The sequence below is a fragment of the Octopus bimaculoides genome, chromosome 12 (assembly GCF_046866305.1).
Source record: "Octopus bimaculoides isolate indiv1 chromosome 12, ASM4686630v1, whole genome shotgun sequence".
Taxonomy (NCBI): domain Eukaryota; kingdom Metazoa; phylum Mollusca; class Cephalopoda; order Octopoda; family Octopodidae; genus Octopus; species Octopus bimaculoides.
In genome coordinates, this window is record NC_142939.1 from 68,011,582 (window position 1) to 68,036,581 (window position 25,000).

General features: G+C 34.6%; 1 protein-coding gene across 1 annotated transcript in view; it reads left to right on the plus strand.

Annotated features, from left to right (window-relative positions):
* The window catches only part of LOC106884467 (neprilysin-1), a 292,527-nt gene that overhangs the window by 117,522 nt on the left and 150,005 nt on the right, over positions 1 to 25,000 (plus strand). Inside the window, exons 2-4 of the mRNA XM_089361264.1 lie at positions 11,492 to 11,536; positions 14,513 to 14,674; positions 15,999 to 16,082. Coding sequence (XP_089217390.1) covers positions 11,492 to 11,536; positions 14,513 to 14,674; positions 15,999 to 16,082 — 291 coding nt within the window. The remainder of the gene's footprint in view (positions 1 to 11,491; positions 11,537 to 14,512; positions 14,675 to 15,998; positions 16,083 to 25,000) is intronic.

A 25,000-nucleotide genomic window follows, 5' to 3' on the forward strand; every position in this document is an offset into this window, starting at 1 on the left:
ACCTTTTGAATTTTAAGTTTCCCATCATCAGCTGCTGATAGTTATTTGGGTGAGTAGGACTTATGTACATTCAGATATATGTATGTGTATATACACATGTATCTATGTATTGATACATGTGTATGTATACACACCCATAAACACACATATAGATAAATATGTGCACACGTATATATACACATATACATTCATACATATATATGTATATTCACATATACGTGTGTGTGTATACATATACATGTATCTATCTATATGTATGTATGCGTGTGTATACATATGCATATATATATATATATATATATATATATATATATATATATATATATATATATATATATATATATATATATATATATATGATATGTACCTTCAGTAACAAACTGAAACCATTGACAGTGCTGTTAAGGTGTTACATGCAACACACATGCACACACAAACACACGCACACAGGCGTGCGCGCACACACACGTACACATACATACACACACAGAGCTTTAACTCATAAACAGGAAAGTCTATAACTCCTTTGCCATTCACAGCTTCTTATTACACCTTCATCTGGTTATGACAACATATGTAACTTATATATCCTCTTTATTACAATAAGCAATCGCAATGTCGATATAAGCCACCTGATATATTTAATCTAGAGGAGCTGGTGAATGGGGAGGCTGTGTTAATCTTGGAAACACCAAATAATCGAACAGCTTATTGAAATTTCATCTGTTACATCGGATCGTATCGGGTGTAATCTAAACAGTTACAATATTAGCCATTTTTGGTAAAGATGGCGGAGCAATGATATTTCCGAATGCTGCCACCGGAGAAAATGTCATATTTGCTCCACTCCCAATGGAAAACTACGTTGTTTATTAGGAATGAATAGTATTTGATATAAGGTATTAATATGATCCATTGATAAATAAATTGATATATCCATTGCCTTATTTCAGCTGAAGATAAAATGTTATCAATGCCTTTTATCTTATAATCGCAATCTAACAATGCAGAAGTGCCCAACAATCTATATACAAACTATATACATCCGCATATGCATCCTGAAGTGGAAGCAATGCTGTAAATGCACACGAACGTACTGCAGTGACTGTGCGTGTTGTATCGTGAAAGCCCGTTAAGAGATGTATATTAATATTATTAATCTTTATTACGTATATGCATGTCCATATATGTATACACAAACACACATACACACACACACATATGTATATATATATATATATATATATATATATATATATATATATATATATATATGTATTACATGTATGTATATATGTATAAACATGCATGTATATATATATATATCACGTTGATCACCTTGACCGACCAGCCCGTCGGGCATCCATTTGACACTGCTGGTCACAGCACGCTGTCCACTCCTCTCTGGATCGCGCCTTTCTCATCCACGTGGTCCCAATCGCCCTCCTAAAATCCTAACTCCACCGTCGTGGAGGCCTTCCGAGTGGTCGTGTCCGCTCGCGCGGGTACACCGATTATCAAGGAGCCGAGCGACGTGTCCAGCCCATCTAAACTTCCTGCGCGTATATTCTACGATGACATCCCTCACGCCGGACTTCTGGCTGATGACCTTACTACTGATGTGCTCTCTCAACGAGATTCCAAGCATTGACCTCTCCATGCCTCTTTGAGCCGTTACCAATCTCTGCTCTTCTGCCTTTGTTGCAGCCCATGTTTCACTACCATATAATGTTGCAGGTAGAACTGTGCTATTTATGAGGTTGGTGCGGGTGGTCCTGTCTAACCTTCCTTGAGCACATCTCTTATGCCATTAAACGCCTTCCATCCTGCCCTTATGCTCCGCGAGATCTCCTTTTCGATGTCTCTGCACATATTCGCTTCCTGTCTCAGGTAGACATATTACTTTACCTCCTCTATTTCATCACTGCCGACCTCCATTCGATCTGTTGATACGTTGTCGGACCGCATGAACTTCGGTTCATCTTGAGGCCTACTGCAGAGCTTTTAATGTTGAGCTCCGTCAGCATGGTCTGAAGCTGATCCGTGGTTTCAGCGATGATTACGATGTCATCAGCGAAACCCAGGTGGGTGAGTATCTTGCCATTGATGTTGACACCACCTTGCCAGTCGATGCCTCTGATGATCTGCTCGAGACATGCGGTGTAAAGTTTTGGAGAGATCGTAACTCCTTGCTTCACTCCCTTCTCGTTGAAGGCTCGGACGCGTTTTCCCTTCCGCGCCAAATGCAGCGCCTTCTTCTCCCTCGTCCCGTCGATGAGGACAATCGACCTCACCAAACGATGACTGCTGCCGGTGTTGAATGACGACACGACGGAGACGTCAAGTAATATGCGTCGCTTATCGACCAGGATGTAGTCAATCTCGTTTTGGTGCTCAGAGTTCGGCGATACCCAGCTCCATCTCTTCAATTTATTATTATTATTATTATTATTATTATTATTATTATTATTATTATTATTATTATTATTATTGAAACGACGAGCTAGCAGAATCATTTGCACGCTGGACGAAATGCTCAGGAGTATTTCGCCCGTCGCTACGATCTGCGTTCGAATGCTAGCTCGTCGCTTTAATAATAATAATAATAATAATAATAATAATAATAATAATAATGTTAATGATAATAATAATAAATTGAAGTGCTAATTTGCTGTCTCTTGCGGTCTCTGCGTGAGACTTGGAGTCAATTTGTACAAATAGAAAGCAAAAGCCAAACAATAATAAGTAAAGTTCCTTCGCTTGTCATATGGACATATATAGCTTTGCATCTTAATTTTAGCCACGAAGCCCAACCGTGATAATGATAACACGTAATTACGAGTCAATTTGTTTTCCTATAAATGAATATGTGTAAAGCCGTCAATATCTCCGTAGATATGACAGTCTGTAACGGCACTGTTTGCTTTTACGGTCAACTCTAGTTTGATGTTTCTTGCGGCGTAGTAACATCTCGTTGTCAGCCGCAAGGCATTAGTTTATGTGTCAAGAACGACGAGAGGGTCGGTATCTATGAAGGTTTATTATTTAAAATATTCTTAGTGGAATGGAAGTTATGAATTGTCCTACAAAGTAAATCTATGGCACCAATGCAGTTTCTCTGTTGCTTGCCTATTTATGGTTGTGAATTATACAAGTATTGTATTTGCTGTCTGGACTGAGAGCTATTTCTGTCAAATTTCCCGAGAAGATATTTTGTTCTGTAAAATCATTTTCCCGCTAGAACATTTCTTAGCGAAATTCAATGTTGCACAAGCGAATAAATATAAAGATTGCCTTTTGTATGGATTCTGTGACTATTATTTTCTAAAGAGCCCACTGGCTAATTGCAACATCAATGCCTGGATAAACACTGAGATTCTATTGTGGACAGGAGATTCGGCTGTTATGTCGCTACCGGACAACTGCCACTGTGGAACTCAAGCAGAGCGAAATCACGGGATTTAGTAATTCCGGTGGCCGTAGCAGACGGTTCGCGTCTGTCGAATATATAATTACGAATGTTTTTATGAAGTATACAGTATATACATATATTTGTGTGGGGTGGTAGTGGTAGTTAGGGGGTGTTTATTAAGTGACACACCTTAGTTTTTACAAATAGCGTTGCATAGGTTAGGAGTATTAATAACCAGAAATAGTAAAAGACTTAGCAATATTTACCCGTCCGACACTTAATATTTCTGGGTCGACTATATTTTTAACGTACGTCAGGTTTACTATATTTACAATGCAAAGTTTAAAAGCAGTTGATATATTTATGTAACTGAGAGTTTTGAAGACTTCAGGAAAGGAAGAGAAATTTGCAACAATATACAGTAGAGAAAGAAAAGCGTTAGAAGGATGAAGAAAAGGTGAGGCGGAAAGATCAGAAGCATAGAAATAAGCTTTAGAAATTCCAAAACATGGTTCGCAAAATTTTATTATAGATTACATCTCAAAGTTTGATGTATCATATATTTTCAGTTTCGAGTTTTACAGTGAAAGGGAGGTTGCGATTCTTTTGAGTTCCTGATATAATATGCCTGGTGTTTCTATCGCTTCTTAGATGAACTTCCTGTTAAGCCTAAAGAGATCCGTTCACTTTGTTTTGTTAAATTCACTTTAACACAGGACATGAATTCTATGTTTAAGCATTTGTCTTCAAATGGGCAAGTGTTCTTGCTGGCACAACTGAACTGGACCTGGTCAAATGATACCAGGCTGCTGTTGTAATATTTTCTGCTAATGTGGAAAATGAAATTTTTTATGTATATAGTGCAGCTTTAGGCAACCTTTATGGAATTTTGTTGACGATTTCATGATAATTGTGACGGACATATACAGATACACACATGCACGCATACATAGACACGTGCAAATACACGTATGTATATATAAATGTCCACACCACCTCAAAAAAACCTGAAGCGTAGAGAAACATTCCTCCTACAGACGGACACACATTTATGAGGTGCATTTTGGTAGTTTTGAGCCTGACTGTGAAATAAAAATAAAAGAAAATCAAAAGTATCAATTTTCTGCCGTACACATATGTGTGCGTGTATTTGTCTTTATGCATGTAATGTATGTGTATGTGTGTGTGTGTGTGTGTGTGTGTGTGTGTGCGTGTGTGTGTGTGTGCGTGTGTGTGTGTGTGTGTGTGTGTGTGTGTGAATCTACGTATGTGAATTTACTTTACTACTTTCTCTTTCCGCCATCTTTAAAGATACTTCTTCCTAGCATCCATTATCGAGATGACATTGAGATCTCGCTATCATAACGACTATTAATGTCTCAAGGCTTTCCCCTCCAAAATACGAATATATTCTTACAGCACATTAGTTGACAGTTGCAATATAAATCATCTTCCTTCGGTACATTTCTTCTCTAAAATATATATATAACATATAAATCATGTGGTGTATAAACCTGTACGGCAGATTATCAATTGTTTAATCAAATATTTCATAGGAAGTGGGAGAAAGAATAAAAACCCTGCTATAATGAAAATAACGAGCGAAAGAAATTAGAAAATGTTCTCTTGGAATATTAAATTCGAAATGAAGCAACAGCAAATATAACAACGACGATGACGCTGATCCTAATGATGATGATGATGATGATGATGATGATAATAATAATAATAATAATAACAATAATAATAATAACAATAATAATAATAACAATAATGTATTACGAGCAACATCAACAGCAATAATAATAAATCATGATCAGTTATTATCGCTCCTTTTATTGTTGTTGATGTTGCCATTATTATTATTATTATTATTATTATTATTGTTGTTGTTGTTGTTGTTGTTGTTGTTGTTGTTGTTGTTTTCGTTGTTGTTGTAAACAATTTGAAAATCGAAGACAAAATTCTCGAGTAAAATGAAATTTAGTTGAGTTACATTTTTATGCGTAAATTAATTTCTTAGGATTTTGTATTCCATTTCATCCTCAGATTGACAGGGTTTCCAGAAGAATTCGTGGATGAAAAAAAAGGGAAAAAAGTATTAAAGTTAGGAATATCAGGGCCGTTAATATAATCATGATTCAAAAGTCTGACACCAATCGCTTAAAAGGACGTCGCTATTGATTGAGCTGCTGGAAAGCAATGTCTTTTGGTTTAATCTGCCTTACGTGTGAACATCACAGCAGCTCCAAATAGCGACGATTCCTGATGGATACGAAATTACTTCACTCTATTGATTATTTCACTAGCGTCCCCTTTCTTTCGTGCTTCGGATTTTTTTTTTTTACTTCACACTTCGATAAAAGGTTTGTCTTCATACAAAGGCAGAATAGAAATTGCCTTTACTACAAAGAACAATTCTCTTTTCATGTGAAAATGAGAAATACTTGAATAAATTTGCCAGTGAATATCTGATAACCTACAAAACTTGTTAAATCGGTTGAAGATTGTGATCAAACGTACATTTTATGGAAGAATGCTTTAATTTCGGCACTAAATGGAGAATTACGGCATGTTAAAAGTGATTCGGTTGAAATATAGGTTTATAGAAACTGCATTTTGTTATTTGAAATGTCAAGGTAAGCCTTGAGAGGAAAAGGGAATTTATTGCCCAGATTTATGCAAATGAGAAAAAGAAAATAAACATTCCCATATTAGGTATGTAATAATTATTTGGCATGTTAACAAAGGAGGTTAGTAAGAGTGTACTAACACCAACGGTAGCACCGAAGCTTAGCCGCAGCTAAAGCAAGTAAAAGATGCGAGTAAGATCGCTTGACACACGAGAAACGTTAAAATATTACTTCCAACGTTTAGAAATTGCTATAGAAGTGTTATTAAATGTGTTGTTGTATCCTTATACGGTATTATGGTGGAAGAAACGATGCTGGAATTAAAAGTAACAGGAATTAATAACAAAATAAGCCTGACATTAGTTTAAATAAAGGCTGTGTAATTAATCCGACATGGCAATTTGGAAATATATCTAACCTCTATCGCACGGCATTCCACTGCTGCTTCATATATATATATATATATATATATATATATATATATATAGAGAGAGAGAGAGAGAGAGAGAGAGAGAGAGAAAGAGAGAGAGAGAGAAAGAGAGAGAGAGAGAGAGATACATAGAGACATATACGCACCTGTACGTGTGTGTGTATAGTCTCAATATCAAATGACTGTTAGATACTAGAAGTTCATATATGGACATTCGTAATTAGAATTAGCTCATTAAAACAACACGAATTAAAGGTGTCAGACTAACAAATCTCCTGATTTAATTTAGTGGATTCTTATCTTCATTAAAATGTTTGTCGTCATTGTTTAGGAAATGATCAATTATGATTCGGTACTGGAGGAATATCTATAATGGTCAATTGTTTGAAATGGTTTCCAAGTATGAACTTCAAATATTTGCTATTTACGATAGCAAACTTAAGTTAAACTGGTATAACTAGCAGTTTAGTAGGCCCTTAATGACGAACATAACATTGAAATACATCTATGGTTGTTGTAGTATGCTTTCATCTTTAATTTTCATAGGAAAATGGATGAACAAAATACTAAATGTTGTACCAGTCATCATTCACGTCCTGAAAAATGTCTGGTTCTCTCTTAAACTTTCAGTTGATATACAATGTAAGAACAGGCACAGAAATGGCTAAATTTAATATATTTAACAAACTGGTCCCCCACACAGTGTCAGAGAAAACCCTCAAACGCTTTCTCATCATCATCGTCATCATCGTCGTAATTGCAATGGTCGTGGTCGTCGGCAAGGTCTCGTCATCGTCACGATCATGACGACCAGCACCATCATCGTCCCCACCACCATCATTGGCCTCCATCCTCCTTACTTTCAACAACGACAACCACAGTAACAGCAAAAGCAGGAGCCGTATGACAAGGCCATCAACTCCAGCCAAAGATTATATTACATTTAGGATAATTTCAATGTCAACTTTAAGGTCTCGTTAGAAGAGAACTTTCTAGAAATTGTCATGTGTTCGTGACATATCAGCTAACCCTTCCTCTCGTTCTCTTTTACATCTTCACAACTTCAGGAGAATCACGTTTACAACAAATATCGATCCTTTTCTAACGATATGATCAAGGAGCAAATCGGATTGATTGACGCAATGGTATGCACCATTTAATCGTAATACGAGATGACGTTTCACCGGAATTAAAGGCCCCAAGGCATTACTGTGATTGACAGGGAAGTTTTGAAAAAAATAACCGGGTTTAGTACAAGAATTAAAGAGCGAAGCAAGAGAGGATAGGATACATATTGACTGATTAAACATGATCTATGTCCAGAATTGTAAACTCAGTTAACCGATGTAATCTCTACGGATCCCTGGTTATCGAAATATCATTTCCTCAGTAACTTTGATTTAATTTCAATTTAAACAATGTAGCTCCAGGAAAAACAAAGAATAAAAATGTTGGACGTTTGTCTGACACACATCTCTAGTTTAGTTAGGTTATAATGAAAACTGTATTGCATTGACTAGATTATCAATTCATTTCGTTATAGCGATCCTTAGCCTGGGATTGAACTAGAAACGTGATATGCGTTGATTCACACAATGCAAAAAATCCAATACCCTCCTCAACCTTATATATATATATGTATATATGTAATATAAAGGAAGAAGAAGAAAATGGAGATTTTGAAGTTAATAAGTGTTTATTATCAACAACAAATGGAACATTATCCCTTACAGCTGTTTCAATTATACATAATGAAATTAACTAAATATTAAGTTGATATTTCTGAGCATAATCTCTTCAGAGGCGAAAAATTACCCTTAGATGTTTTGTTTAATGCATTGTTTAAACAATAAAGTAGGTTGTTTGTTTGTCAAACTCCTTTCAATACACTAATTCACATCAAAAATCTTGCAAACCAAGTACAGAAAGCAAATATACACACACACGTACGCACATACGTACACACACATACATTACACACATGCACTTACAAATAAATTGATTAAAACAACGCCTGCATTTTCTTGTAAGACATTATTCAATGAATGATTTATCAGTGGTCACAATATTTGCAGACCTACATGATTCTTAGTCTGAACGTTTATAAAAGGTAACTCGCCGAATTCCATGTCTTCTGCTGCTTGCAGAACATTTCTTATATACGTCAGTATAGATTCTTTACATGAATTGTCTAACAAGTTGATGCCATATTACATCTGTGTTGGTAATTTTCGGCTTCCAACTACTCGTATCATTTGATGACAGCAGGCATTGAGAAAGGAATAGCGAATATAGTGACAATAATATTATTAGTGTAATATAGAGGATGCATATTCTTTGATGTCTTGTTAGAAATAATTGTTAGATAAAATATATTAGTGGTATTGCATATCTCCAGGTATGTTAGATATATATATATATAAATGCATGAAAGAAATACATACATTCCGCATTTCATTATAGTATGGGATATCTACACACACACACACGCGCGCGTGGGTGTGTGTACCTTGTAAGTATTGATAGATGAATGACTGCTAGTGTTTTCTTTAGAACTTCCTGTAGATTATCATCGTCCTGTCTACTTATGTATAGTAGTTATGTAACTGCTATACTTCACGGTATTACTAGTTACGAAATACAGAACAAATGTTGGCGAAATTGATCAATGCAAGTGTATATCATTAGTTTCTACATATGTTTTATCATTACAGTTGCTTAGGGACCTGTATTGAATGTTCCAGGGGCATTTGGATGCTTCACCAGAACAGATAATCAAATGTCATTAAATCTCAGATCTCATTCCCTTCTTATATTAAATATGTAGGATATCATATTTTTTTCCACATATATAAATGAATAGATGGTGTTATATAATGTGAGAATGTTTATACTCTTGGCTCTTATGTATGTAGTATGTCGCTTATGAATAATTACTCTCGTTTGCATGTCTAGAAAATAGCAATTTACTTATTTCTCAATCGCTTCATAACAGAGAAACCGTATACATACATTAATGCTAGTCAAAGAATAAAACTGGCAACCAGCCTTCGGCTACCTTACAATATTCTTGGAATTGCATTGTTTAGGATTAATGTCTGCATAATTTCAGGACGGATAAAGATCTCATTTGATTGATAAAATACGCGTTTATTGATAAACATATTTTTCAAAATATTTACTATGGCTTCACCTGAAATTTCACATTATTGCATTTTTTGGAGCTTCCATTATATCCGAGTGCGATTATATATAACAAATTAAGTAACAGACACTGTTGCCATTTACCTCTTACTCCTTCACTTTTTCCTTTCTCATTTTCTTCTCTCTCCTCCTACTCCTCTCCCCTCTTTCTCCACCCACTCTCCATCTCTCCCTCTATCTTTCCTCTTTCTTTCCTCCCCTCTCTCTCTCTCGTCGGCTTAATCTCACAGAGAACCGCAAAGTAGCATCACTTTGGAACATTATAATTGATTACAACACGTTTCCTTTAATTAGAATACTTCTCAATCTACAATGAAAGTCAAACTGCAAGTAACACAGTTGCCTGTGGCATTACTATTTTCATGATAATTCCAAATTAATATTCATTAGAAACCGTCGACTAAGCTGCTCGTAATTTTCTCTTTACTCATTTAACTCTTATTCCTCAATGACTAAATCACTCAAAACACACACAACAGTTGATAACATAATGATTCATTGCTAATTGATCTCCATTCAAGTGCGGCCTGTTTCGATTGGTATTCTCAGAGCATAGCACCCACTGCAGATACCAAGATTGCTGCACGTCTCATTCATTAACAAAAAGAGACAAGTTAAAGTTAAGATTATTATCTTTTCTAACTTTTCTTTCTGTGTATTTCATTGTTGCAGCATGTTTTGACACGGCTCAAGCCAGCATTTTATTAACTTTAGATAAAATAAGTTAAGTATGCGTGTTTGTCTGTGTCTGTCCGCGCGCGCGCGCGTGTGCCACTTTCACATGTGTCATAGACTATCATTTAAAAACTTTTTGAAGTAAAGTTAGCAAATTAGTTTTGTGTTGTCTTATCTACCTTCAAGCCATGCTCTCATAGGATTTGAACTCAACATATCACGCTATCAAACAACAATCCGCTTTACTCTGCTGTTACTGGTGCTTTTCCAGCGATAATTACTCTCAGCAGGATACACCATGGATTTGAGGATTAATTGTTTTGCCTAAGGGCATCATGATGAGCTGGTGACATTGAATCATCCAGCGAACCGAGCTCCCCTCTTCCGTGAACCAGCAATTCTTTGGTCTAGAAGTAAATACTATTGCGAAATCCTAAATCTGTCGGTTCATGACATCAATTACCTTGTTGTTAGTCACACAATAAACACAGGAAAATGTTTTAACATATTTCAGCTCCTCTACCTAAAAACCGACGAAATAACACATTGTCATGTGAGCAATGAATAAACGAGTTTGAATGAATAAACGAGTGGATAAGTAAATGGAAGGGCGAGTCATTCGGACAGGGTTTGGAACTGCATCAGTTTTTGTGCACCTGAAAGGGATACAATTAAATTAAAGAAACTGAAACAAGACCCATAATTGAATACTTCACAATACATGCATATATACATACATATATATGTATATGTGTATATTTGTGTATATATATATATATACATATATATATATATATATATATATATATATACATACACACACACACACACACACATACACACACACACACACACACACACACACATATATATATATATATATATATATGTATATATATACGTAGCACATGCATACATATATACATATGGATATACATAAACACACACTCTCTCTCTCTCACACACCTACACGCACACACACACACACACACACACACACACACACACACACACATACACACACACATATAATGGAGTACATAGGTAAGTAGTCATAATTTCAATTGAATTGAATTTATCAACTGACAGCTCCATTAATCATCAACCAATTTAATTATTTTTCCGTTTAATTTTCAGATGACAAAGAGGAAATCTGTCTCACTCCAAGATGTACCGTGGCATGTAAGTGTTTTAAATACATTTTTATGAAAATAACTTTCTAATGCGAGATTTTCAATAAATAGCAATATATTCTAACATTGGGAATCCTTCTAAAGATTTTATGTAGCAATCATTTATTGCTTATCCTGTTTTAGTTAAGAATATTATCGTTTTTATTTCTTTCCAAGGAATAGAAAAATATCCTTGTAAAGCAAGAGAACATGTTGCGATTCATTCGAAGTAAATCTTTTTTCTGTATTATTGCTGTTCAGTTTGGGATTTAACAGTATAATGTCTGGCTTTGACTCAGAGAATATGTACATACGGTAATCAGCGTATGTATAGCTAACTGTATTATTTTTGATTATTAAAATGGTTACGACAGTTTGTAACATTTAAAGCGTAAGTGGTAACCGCTATGTAGTACGTAGATTGGTTCTTAGAGATTAGGCTATAACATTTGCCAATTCCTCCACCACACCAAGGACGGCAGCGTTCTGTAACCCACGGTAAGGTTTTATAATATTCAAATTTATATATACATATCAATACCAATATCAATATATTCTTTCTCAGACTGGAGTGAACACGACACAATGAAGTAGAGAAATTTGAAAAGACAACACGAAACCGGTTATTTCTCAAAATACAATGTTTATATACCAAAAAGATTTTATAACATTTTTCTAACATTTTTCTGACATAATTTAAATATATACTTTAACCAAGTAACACAAGCCTTCTGTAGTTTTTTCACTCTTATTATCTTTTATATATATATATATATATATATATATATATATATATATATATATATATATATATATATATATATAAATTTAGTAAAGTGAGCGTGTATTTGCAAGTTGATTTTATTTCTGCCAACACTGACTTCAAGGATGTAACTTCAGCCGATAACTCGGATTCCTTTTATTGAGACTTTTCGCAGTTCATTTATTTTCGTTCGGCGTCTGGCAGCAGTCTTAGAGGGGTCCTATGTCAAAAAATATCATTCGTAGCAGATGTTCCATCGACATCCTTCACGCATGCCTGACTCGGTTTCAGATGTCATAGACCGTGTTGTTATCTATAATCGTAAAATTTAAAAGTAACCCAAATTCAATGTTTTCTTGAAACACTAAATTTCTACAGAGATTACGATTTAAATTCTAATCTATGAAATGATTCCGTTCTACAATATTCTTAGAAGAACGAAATGTTATCTTGCAATTCGGGCTAATACGAACGAGCTTGATAGGTGTAAAAGACTAACTGGCATCTCTTGTCAAGAGTAGAGGCGACAGTGAGATCGCTGATGTTTGTTGTGCATTCCATTGTCCTTTTTTGATTGCTGCTATTCTGTGCATCTGTGTGTAAAGATCAGTTGTGTTTTGCAGGGTTGCTTTATTTGTCGCCCTTAACTTAGAAATGGAGAAAGACATAGTGCTAGATATAGAAAATAAGCCATTTGGGGCTAGAAATAGAGCGGAAAAAACGTGAAATTCTTCGAGCAGACATGTGTTTCTTGTGCACAATCTGTGATGAGACGGAGTGACGCTGATGACCTGGAGTCGCCTCATATATATATATATATATATTAATAAATCTCAGGGTAGCGAGAAGAAATATGCCTGGAGTTTGACTGCTCCTTTAGCGGGTTAGATGTCCTATTATGGACATCTCTTTTATGTGTTTAAATGTACAGTGTATATATATATGCTACAAAACCACACTGACAGGTAAGGTAAAATGAAGTGTGTTGCCAGCGTGCTTCCATGCTTACACGAAGTTGGTCTCGGTTTTGGAGTCGATTTTTAACTGAGGAGAAGCAGGACTGGCGCCAAGTCCTGCGTTCTGATGCTTTGTTTGCTCAGGAAGGAAGGATAATGTTGCGACTCAACGATGGAGATAAATCAGCACGAGCGTATTCTTACTCCCCCTTAAAAAAAAATGTATGCCTGTGGTTGGATTTATCATAGGTATCTGCTGTAGGTTAGGAACAACAACAACAACAACAACAACAACAAAAACAACAACAACAACAACAACAACAACAACAACAACAACAACAACAACAACAACAACAGCAATGATGACCGTCTACCAGAACGTCATTCCGAGAGATGCTCCAGCTATTGATCCCCAGAAGACATTCTCTTCCATCTCACCATCTTTTCTGTTGCTTGAGTAACGACCTCTTTTCCTTGACTCTGATGAGTTTTATCTCTTCTACTCAGCTTCCTCGACTCACTCGTCTCTTCGCCCCTCGCTACCCTTGTTACGTTCAATCTTCCAGACTCTATACTAATCACTATACCCAATCCTTCTTCACCTGAACATTTAACTCCCTGCCATCTCTTTCCTTCTCATATTTTCTTTCAAATGATAACTTGCAACAGTTTCAACACAAACTGAACGTTTTTCAGTCGCACAGAATTTGGTGTATTTTTATAAAGATAACTGGTAGTACCCATTCCTCAACAAGCGAGAAAGAAAAAAATGGAATTGCTTAAGATTTTTCAGACGAGTTTCCGTTTCTTTAATGCAAGAATTTGTAATATGTAAGAATGCAGCACATACAAGAGACCGTCACGAAACTGTAAATATAGTTGTATCAGACAGAGATTATCTCAGCGCCGTCTACGTTACACGGTTTCTCTTTCCGCCTCACTAAACTATGACGACCTCAACACATTCATCGACGCAGTCAGTTTATCCCAACAAATGCTTTGTTTGTACAATTGAACTCTGAATGATCTTGTTTCGAAATTAGCTCTCAGTCCATATGACAACACCAAGTTTTGGAAGTCTCTGTGAATGTCAAGATTCTGTGACTATGTAATTAACTGATTTATAATGATAATTATTTTTATCCACGCTATTGTTTATTGTAATCTTAAATACAATCGTAAGCTCTTTAATTGTTTTATGAACGTTCGCTTTTGGATTTTCGTTGAAACATATCGAATTTCTTATATTCTGTGTATTTCATTTCAGCTGCTCGATTGATTCGGTCAATTGACACTAGCGTTAACCCATGTGATAATTTTTTTGATTATACATGTGGTCAATGGGTCAAACGACATGCCATACCCGATGACCTTTCATCTATTGATACTTTCACTGTACTTAGAGATGAAGTGGAGAACACGCTTAGAGGTGAGCAGTTTCCTATTCTTTCTTACATTTTTTGATTTAATAATTCAGTCGTATATTGTGTTGCATGCACAGTGTTTTGGCTAAGGAATTTGACCCAAATTCATTGCAGGATACATATAAACATACAAGTATTATACATGGATATACATGCTCGCACGGATGTGTGTATTATGATTATGAATTTGATGAAGATATATTACTCACGGGAACGTGTATAAAGACATCTTTAAGGCAATAATCTATGACATAAAGGATTCGTATTAACGAATCAGCCAACAGCTATTAAATCCAAATTCATTTATTCTGGCTGAGGAGAAAGTCCTCTTCGTCAGCGATCATTACGTAATGTCTTTTGTTATGGTACATATACTAGCGCCAGGTTCAAGAATTGGTTAACAAGGGAATGAGACTCTTGTCAGTTTTAACCTCGAAATCTTCTTTCTAGTTATAATTCTAGTTGAATATTATTTCATTTGTTAGCTAGCAAACTTTGGTACTAGAGTATTAACTTAAATTTCATTAAAGAAAAAACGCGCGCACGCGCGTACCTATCTGCCTGTCAGTGTCTGTCTATCTGTCTATCTGTCTGACTCTCCTTTTTGTGCACAGACACAGATTTCGTATGTTAAAGTATTGTTTACATTCGTCACAACATAAAGTTTCATTAAAAAAAGAACGAAAGAAACACCCCCAACAAACAAAAACTCTTTAGTTATACCTATAGGTATGGTCTATAATACAGCAGCGAATCGAAACATTGTTAACGGACTAGTAATGATGCCTCTACAATCAATGAGATACACGCATACATATAGATAAGTGTACCTCCACACGGATATAGTAGTAAAGGTAGAAATTTAATTATCAACACCCGCGCATAGAAACATAAAGAATCTCACATATGTAATATACGAAGAACGTTATTAATTTTATTGAATGCCAATCAATTTTGAAATAATGCAAACTTCTGATTTCTAAGATGTAAAACCTCACGGATATTTTAATATGAATTGCTCCAAGAAGAATCTGTTTAGTTCTATATCAAACACAGGATATACAATATTGAAATATGCTATGATACCTATATGTATATGAATAAACATATATACTTGTTTTAAAGAGACACACACTGGCATTTATGCATATTAAATCATAATATATATGTAACATAGATTATATGTGTGTGTGTGCATGTTTGCGTGTGTGCGCTTGTGTAAGTATCTGTGTGAGTGGTTATGTGTTTGTATGATTGTATGCATATAATTTTTCGTTGCCGAGTATTATATCGAATATACTAAGTGCAGTAAATTGCATTTTCTTTCAGAATTATTGGAAAACAGCGTATCTTCGAGTGATGCCAGGGCGATTCGAAAGGCAAAACTTCTGTACAAATCGTGTATGAATGAAAGTAAGTATTGTTTATTTGATTAATTCAATTCCTTAACAACAATGCCATGTTATTGACGGCAAATGTCTGTAGACCATGTTATAAATGTGTTGTTAGGGATTGCCTGATAAAAGGAAAGAGTTGACAGCAGAATATAGTTTGGTTTTCTTGCAGCTCTTTATATATATATATGATTAAATGTATTTTCCAATAAAGTGACATTTTAAAAAATCCTATTTCGTTATTTGCATCAGCATGGGGAGGCGGTATATCTGACAGGGGTGGGGCGTCGGGTTTTGCATATTCTATACATTTTATGTTAGTAATACGTTTCTCATAACCAACTCTGCATAATAGAGCAAGAAATAGGAAGTTGTTTTGACTTTAATGTTGCATTTTCTAAATAGAAGTAGCCTTGATGTTCTACCAAACATACATGGGCATAGACATACGCGCATGCGTGTTTGTCTCTCTCCTTACCTCTGTCTCTCAATCTGGATACACACACACACACACACACACACACACATATATATATGTATACATACAGGTCAAAGTACCTGTGCGTTTGGGTATATATATATATATATATATATATATATGTGTGTGTGTGTGTGTGTGTGTGTGTGAGCGCGCGCGCGTGTAATTATTATTTATTGTCTTTGCACAGCTTCTAAAGCTAGAGATGTCCTACGGTGCCAGCTGTTCACTACCAGTGAAATAATGTAACGCCCCTTATTTTTCGAGCACTTTCCGGAGTATTCGAGTGGTTCCAAGCAGTGCTGTTTTCTGCTAGTGCTCCATCCTTATTGCAGTCCCTATCTGTTCCACGTACTTCTCAAGATCTTTACTCACTGTTCTCATAGCTCCGACAATTATTTGTACTACTACCATCTTTTCATCGACCACAACTGCTTAATCTCCCAAGCTAACCTTATTGCGCACCTTGTCACATGGTTATGCTATATATATGATCCGGTATCGTTTGCTTTCTTTATCAATTAACGCTATATCTGGTTTCCTTTTCGCTATCTCATGGTCGTACTGAAACATAAAATCCCATAGGATCTTTGCATTATCATTTTCGAAGATCAGTCACGAACTGAGCGGATAACATCGACTAACCCACACCCTCGAGCTTCAGTGAAACACCATTCTTCTTCTTCTTCTTCTTCTTCTTCTTCTTCTTCTTCTTCTTCTTCTTCTTCTTCTTCTTCTTCTTCTTCTTCAAAAACTATACGCATCCGTGTTTTACGGAGGTAATTTTTTCACCGCTATACTTTTATTTCTAACGTGAATATGTGTCACTATCTACAGTACAACTCACACACGAACACACACACACATACACACACACACACACACACACACACACACACACACACACGCACACGCACACACACATACATGCACCCACACAATGCACACATAAACACGCACACGTATATTTATATGAATGTTTAATGAATATATATATATATATATATATATATATATATATATATATATATATATATATATATATCGGTAAATATAAAGATAGATAGATAGATAGATTGATAGATATTTAGATAGATAATGGTAGTGTCATTAATATGTGTTCATAAAACACCGGGATCTCTATATAACTTGATACGAGTGTTGAAAAGCAGTTTAATGTTCACATATGTAAACATATATCCATCTACTTATCTATGTTGTCATCTCTCCTTTTCTATCTTCTCTCTTTCTCCCTCACTCTCCCTCTCCCATCTATCCCTCGTCCTTCCTCTCCCTCCAGTCCTTCCTTCGCTTTCTCTATCTGCACGAATATGTTAATTTACGTACATCTAGTTATTGATTGTATTATTTCCTTGTTTTGCGTACTGTTGGCTATGTGCGCGGCTATTTTTTTGTGAGCGTGTGTATACTATAAATATATAATTTGTATAAATATCAATTTATATCTAAGTAAGTGGAGCAATTTATTAAAACAAATTCATTGTGAATTTAAGATTGAAAGAAACGCCATAATTGTTTTTGAATTGAACGAAATAGATTCCTCAATAAAATGAAAATGGGTGAAAAATAGTTGTGAATATGTAAGACCAAGTCATCACCATTACACACACACACACACACACGTACGAATGCACCACACGAACATTCACACGCACATATATATATATATATATATGAAAATATATATAATATGGATCTCAGTAGGTTTCGACGATGAAGATTCAGTTCTTTGCTCAACTGAATTTCTTGCACGTTTAATTAAACCTAAATGTTTCTGAGCATTCCAAAGACACGTGTTGCCTTATCGTAATTCATAGACAGAACCGGTTTATGATACGGCTGTACTTTCAGAATGACACGTACAATCCTTCAGACCGTATTGTATACAATTTCAGTCTGTCTAACACAAAGCTGATGCTTCTGAAGCTTCGGTCGACCTGCAGCCCCAGAAAAAGTTTAGATTCAATTTTTCTTTGACCGTTTTAAGCTTAAACACAACCTCACACGTGTAAAAATACAGCGAATGCGTTGCTGTGCGTTCAAGTCAAGATTAGTTTCTCTTATTTTTTTTTTGTCGTTTATCTGTGTCTGTCAGCCTTCTAAATATACGATGTCGCGATTGCAATGTGTTTCTGAATCACTACCTACGATATAATTACTTGCCGATCTCTTTTAATTATCACTCGTGTCAAGTAATTATGAAATGCAAATTTCTCAGTGAAATGATCTATTAAAAAGTCAAGTAATTTCAGTGATAATTATTCAAGATGTTAGCAAAACGCCTTCAGTAACTCAACTGAGAAAAGCGACAACAGAAGCTTTAAGAAAATAGAATGTATGAAGCGAAGCGTCGACGAAAAGAAAAGGAAAGAAGAGAAAAATAAGAAACAGAGGAAGTTGCCGAAAGCTAAAAGAAAATCGGAGTTGAAAGAAGCGAAGAGTTGACAGCAAGATACAAGAGAAAGAAATCGGAAAAGCAAAAAACAAACCATGGTGAATCAAAGTGTGGTTAGCAAGGAAATACACACGCACATATACAATCACAAATGCACATAGATATAGATTGATACAATCATACATGCAAGTAAACAGATGGAAAAGTTCATGCCTGACTTATTTGTGCGTTATTCGGTTTTGCAGAAGTGAAACTATATTGTGAAGAACGCACGCTAATCGCTGGTGTAAGTGCTGTTGTCGAGTTCGACTGAGATTCTATTTTGAGTCACGGTTTAATGATAACAGTTTGTATACATATAGACATGCACGCACACACATTATCATTATACATACACACACACATACTCACACACTCATACACAAACACACACATATGTATATAGAACAAGAGTTGTCTAAAAAACAGAGAAAAACGTACATATGATATTATAGCATTTAAATAGATTGCACAGTATTACAACTAATTGCTGAATGTTTGAAACAGCTGTAAAGTTATATCTAGGAAGGCATTCTTTCTTCACAAAATATATGGTCACTTTTCTGTAAGTTGTTTTATAAATGTATAAAAAATTCTAATGATAAACATTTACGTGCCGGTCTATGTTTTGTTCAGAGTGAGAGAGAGAGAGAGAGAAAGAGAGAGAGAGAGAGAGAGAGAGAGAGAGAGAGAGAGAGAGAGAGAGAGAGAGAGGGAGAGAGAGAAAGTGATGGTGAGAGACTGTATAAAGCCATGTTTAAATTCCATGCATCGAAGTCACTATCAATAATATTTTTGCTTCAGAATAATATAATACAAAAAAAACGTGTGTGTGTTTGTGTATATATATATATATATATATATATATATATATATATATGTATATTACAGAGATGTACTTGCTTAGCAAGTAACCTGATCTGAGATCGTATGCTGAAACAAGAACAATTGCTGCGTGGAAGCCATCTAAAAACACACAAAAACCGTTAGATTCACTTCAACATTTGAATTTAATTTACCAAAATGTTTTCGTCGCTTTGAGACCGCGACCTGATTACTGACAAAATTCCACAGAATTGCACAGAATTTTGTCAGTGAACAGGTCACGGCCTGAAAGGCCACGACGAAAATATTTTGGCAAATTAAATTTAAATGTTGAAGTGAATCTAACGGTTTTTGTGTGTTTCTTAAATGGTTTATAAACACCTTCTACGCCGCAATTGTTTTTGTGTGTATATAATATATATATATATATATATATATATATATCAACTGGCACTCTGTGGGTTATGACGACTAAGGCTCGAGGTGATCCCATCAACGGAACAGCCTGCTGCTCGTGAAATTAACGTGCAAGTGGCTGAGCACCCAAAAGCCACTCGTATCCGTAACGTGGTTCTCGGGGAGATTCAGTGTGAAAAAGAATGTGACAAAGCCAGCCCTTAGAAATACAGGTACTACTCATTTTATCAGCTGAGTGAACTGGAACAACGTGAAATAAAGTGTCTTACTCAAAGACACAACGCATCGCCGGGAATTGAAATCACGAGTTTATGATCGTGAGCAGAAATACCTTAACCACCAAGCCACGGTTACCTGTGCAAGTACAAAAGAAACGGTAGTAGCATCGTCCTAATCAGGATGCCAGTTTACTTTGGCAAGTAGAATTTACTCGCTCTCTCTCTCTCTTTGTATATATATATATATATGTGTGTGTGTATGTGTGTGTGTGTGTGTGTGTGTGTGCGTGTGTGTGTGTCTATGTTTGTCCCCCCTCCCAACATCACTCGACAACCGATGCTGGTGCATTTACGTCCCTGTAATATAGCAGTTCAGCAAAAGAATAAGTACTAGGCTTACAAAGAATAAGCCCTGGGTTCGATTTGTTCGACTTCAGGCAGTTCTCCAGCATGGCCGCTGTCAAAATGACTGAAACAAGTAAAATAATGTATATATATATATATATATATATATATATATATATATCTCGATATATTGGGTTATATATTGCAATAAAGCTGAGCTCGGCATTTACGTTTCAAATATATTGTCGTAATATTGTCATGTATTTCTAATCTGATTGCAAGAACTTTGTTAAAAGCAAGCTGATACATTTGCTTTAGCGTTTACATGGCATTTTGTTTGCAGTTCTTTCAAGGCTCGAAGAAAGCAAATTGGAAATTGATTCCTGTATAATTTTCTTTTGTTATTTTTATTGTTTCACTCCACGGCGTTGGTTCTTATATAAAATTCAATTGAGTCGTAGTAAGCGCACGATCGTAAAATAATACTTGACAATGTTAGGATTAAGTTATATTTGCACGGACTGCTGGACTGTTTTATTTTCTTCTTATGTAAACAGAATTTATTACATATCGGACACAGGAGATATTCGTGCTGCTGTTCCTATCGTACAGGATAAGATATTGTAAATACGTATACAAATTCACACACACACACACACACACACACACACACACACGCACACACACACACACACACACACACACACACACACACACACACACACACACACGTGAAACCAGGCATCTATTTCACGTGCAATGGTCTTTCCTTTAAAGTATTTAGTATGCTAGACTGATGCACATGTGATACTACGAGACTAAAATAAGATTATAACTTTTGCTCAATACCAAACAGTAATTGCCTTTTTTCTTGTACTTCTGGAACTAAAATATTTACTTTCTTACTTTAGATATTTTTCCTCTCTTAAGTTGGATTATCATCCTGAAATTAAATTTGTATATTGATTTAACTCAATAATCCTCTGTCTTATAGAATTCAATAACATTAGTGCCGCTGTTTAAAGACATTCCAAAATAAAACGGCAAAGTTTGGAGACTAGATCTGGTGCTTTATATACCATACTCTTTGGGGAACGACGATAATTCTAATCTATATTCACTGACATTAGTTTCCGTTTGCTTACACATCAGATATAACCATCATATATTTAAAGTAAAGCATAAAATATCCGCAGACGAACACATCAACGAAACCTTTGATTAATATATTGAGTGTACATATTGATCTACTAAACTAAATACTTCTACAAATTATGTTTCGCATCACAGATAAGGTGGAGGATATACGGGATAAAAAAGAAAAAAATCTCTGAGACATTCCAGCAGCAGGTAACACTAGAAAATCTACTTAACGGTTATAAGCTGCTAATTACCTTTTTGATAATACGTCAATGAACATTAATATTGGAACAAAGAAACAATATTAATATGATGCCAGATATTATACAGTTGACTTATCATCTTTCTCTTTAATATATATATATTGTTGCTTCATTAAAGAGACAGAATTGATACCATCAAAATTATACACATAACGAACTAGCCATCGATCACATTTTCTCATTAGCTGTACATGCATAGACAATCGGCAAAGTCGAATTGATGGCAAAATCGGTAGCGCACTGGTTAAAATTCCTAAAAACTTTTCTTGCGTCCTTTTGCGTCAGAAAACATCACTGCAGGGGTAATTTTCTGTTTCATCATATAGAAGTCGATACATTGTTTACACTTGATACACTTGATTTACTGTAAAACTATATATATATATATATATATGTAAATACACACACACATTCAGACACAAACTCACATATACATATATATGCACTCACTCTGCAAGTTTGTGGCTTTGTGACAAGGGAAGAAATCAATATTGCCATACCTCAGTTTATCAAAGTTTGGTCTCGTACTTTGTCCATTGAAATCAATATTTGATATTTCTACCGACTGCGGAACCACTAGTTACTTCTTTGCAGAGTTTTAAGCGTGTGACAATTCTTCAATCTATTGCAATGTAAGAGAATAACAAGTTTGCTTCTCATGTATTATAATTTTATCGATTTAAAGAGATGAATTGTAAACGCGACCCCAGGGGACCTAGAAATACATAACAACGGTAATGTGTTGGTTTGTGTAGCAATAAGAACTTCAACAAATGAACGAAATATATTCAAATATATTTAAATATATTACCATATTCAATAATCTGTAACTGTTTACCGACCACATGATATATAAAAATTTAAATTTCTATCAATGTCTAGAATGTCTGTCTTATTTTAACTTCTGCGTCATACAAAAGTAAGATTCGTGACCTAAATCTCTGTATATCTCTTACTCATTACCATGTTAATTGTGAACGACTTTCTACGAAATATCAAATATTAATATAACAGATTATTTTAAATAATTGGTTGTTGAAATCTTTAAACATTTTTCGATAGTTACTCTTAAAATCTTTTACATTTTATATTTCCCTGTTGAAAATATTGTAGTTCAGTTGAAAATCTATCAAACGTTTTATTAATCGCATTTTCAATACATTTTAAATGGCGCATCCTTCTATTTATTCAAACATTCTCTATATTAAACTTTAAAAAAAAATCACAATGATACCATCTCATTTATTAGGTACAATAGCATGAGTTATTCTTCAACTGAGTTTTGTAGTGATTATGAGGAAGAATCTGCATGCCGTGCTAAAAGCAGCAGTCAGATTTCCATCGAATTGTACCATATCGTCTGAAAGAATATTGAAGAACTTTGACACATTTAAGTTTTTAAAAAAGGCCTTTGATTATGAATTTGCTTGATCAGGGCCTACCGGAGATTAAACAACAACAACAACAACAACAACAAAAATAACAACATGTTTCTATCCCATTAGCATATCACCTGTGTATTCTGTCTACTTTGTTTGCTAATAAAAATATTCTCACTAAAGTATTTACGTGCAACGCATGATTACAGCAGTGAAGAATATCAATATTTGGTCCTTTTCTGCAACTCCTTGATGAAGAAACTTATTTTGGTGTAACGCCAGCTATCATTACACAAATACTATAAATGCTTAATCGCATTCATTAAAATAATTTAGTAGCGTAATTACTTAGGATCCCTAATGATTAACTCTATGAATTCAGACTTAGTGACTTCCTATATAAACAAATTTATATCATATATATATATATATATATATATATATATATATATATATATATATATATATATATATATATATATATATATATATATACATATATATATATATATATATATATATATATATTGTAGAATGGGTAATGGAGGAAACTATAACGAAGAAAGTTGGACGAGAATCTTAAAACAGTCTTCAGAATTGCCATTGTACATTGAGAATCTTTATTCCACCTGGATTATCTTTTATCTCGTCGAGATCTACACAAGAAGAATTACTCATTTCTGTCTTGTCTCCAGACACTTTTCGATCGAACAAACATTCAAATACTTGAATCTAAACTCTAAATAATTCTGTTCAAGTTTTTAAAAAAATGACGTCATCTATACACAAGAATGTTTAGATACTTAAACATTAAAAATGAACTGGATTGATAATTTTCCCATTTTAGAAATGTTTCCTATCTTATTTCACAACCTGAAATTAATATTTTTCAATGTCTTCAAGCAGGAACAGAAATGAATCTATGATTGAGGTGTACAAAAAATAATTATTGAATACAATGATACATTTGAGATATAAAAAAATAGAAACAGTAAGCCTTGAGACTATTGCAAGTATATAACTCCAGTATGATGTATATATGTTCCTTTAAAAGAGCTTATGATTATGGACACATGTATGTTGATAATATCATATGATACCATATTATAATCTATATGTATGAAGTGTAAACAATATATAGAAAGCATATAATAAATGAATTTAAAAAAAACTGAATTGGAATTCCCAGAGTGCGCTAAATATTCCTAATGGCACTAATATTTCCATCATTGTAGGTACTTTCTGACTTCTTAATGTAGGGGAGTAATAATTCGAATATTGATTGATTTTTTTTTTTTGATTTGAAAGCAATTTTTATGCTTTGGAACAGAAGCAAAACATCTTGTTTTGAAGAGCATGCAAATCTTAAGTAATATGAAATAAATATGACCTAGAACATAATCTCGATATTAAGTTT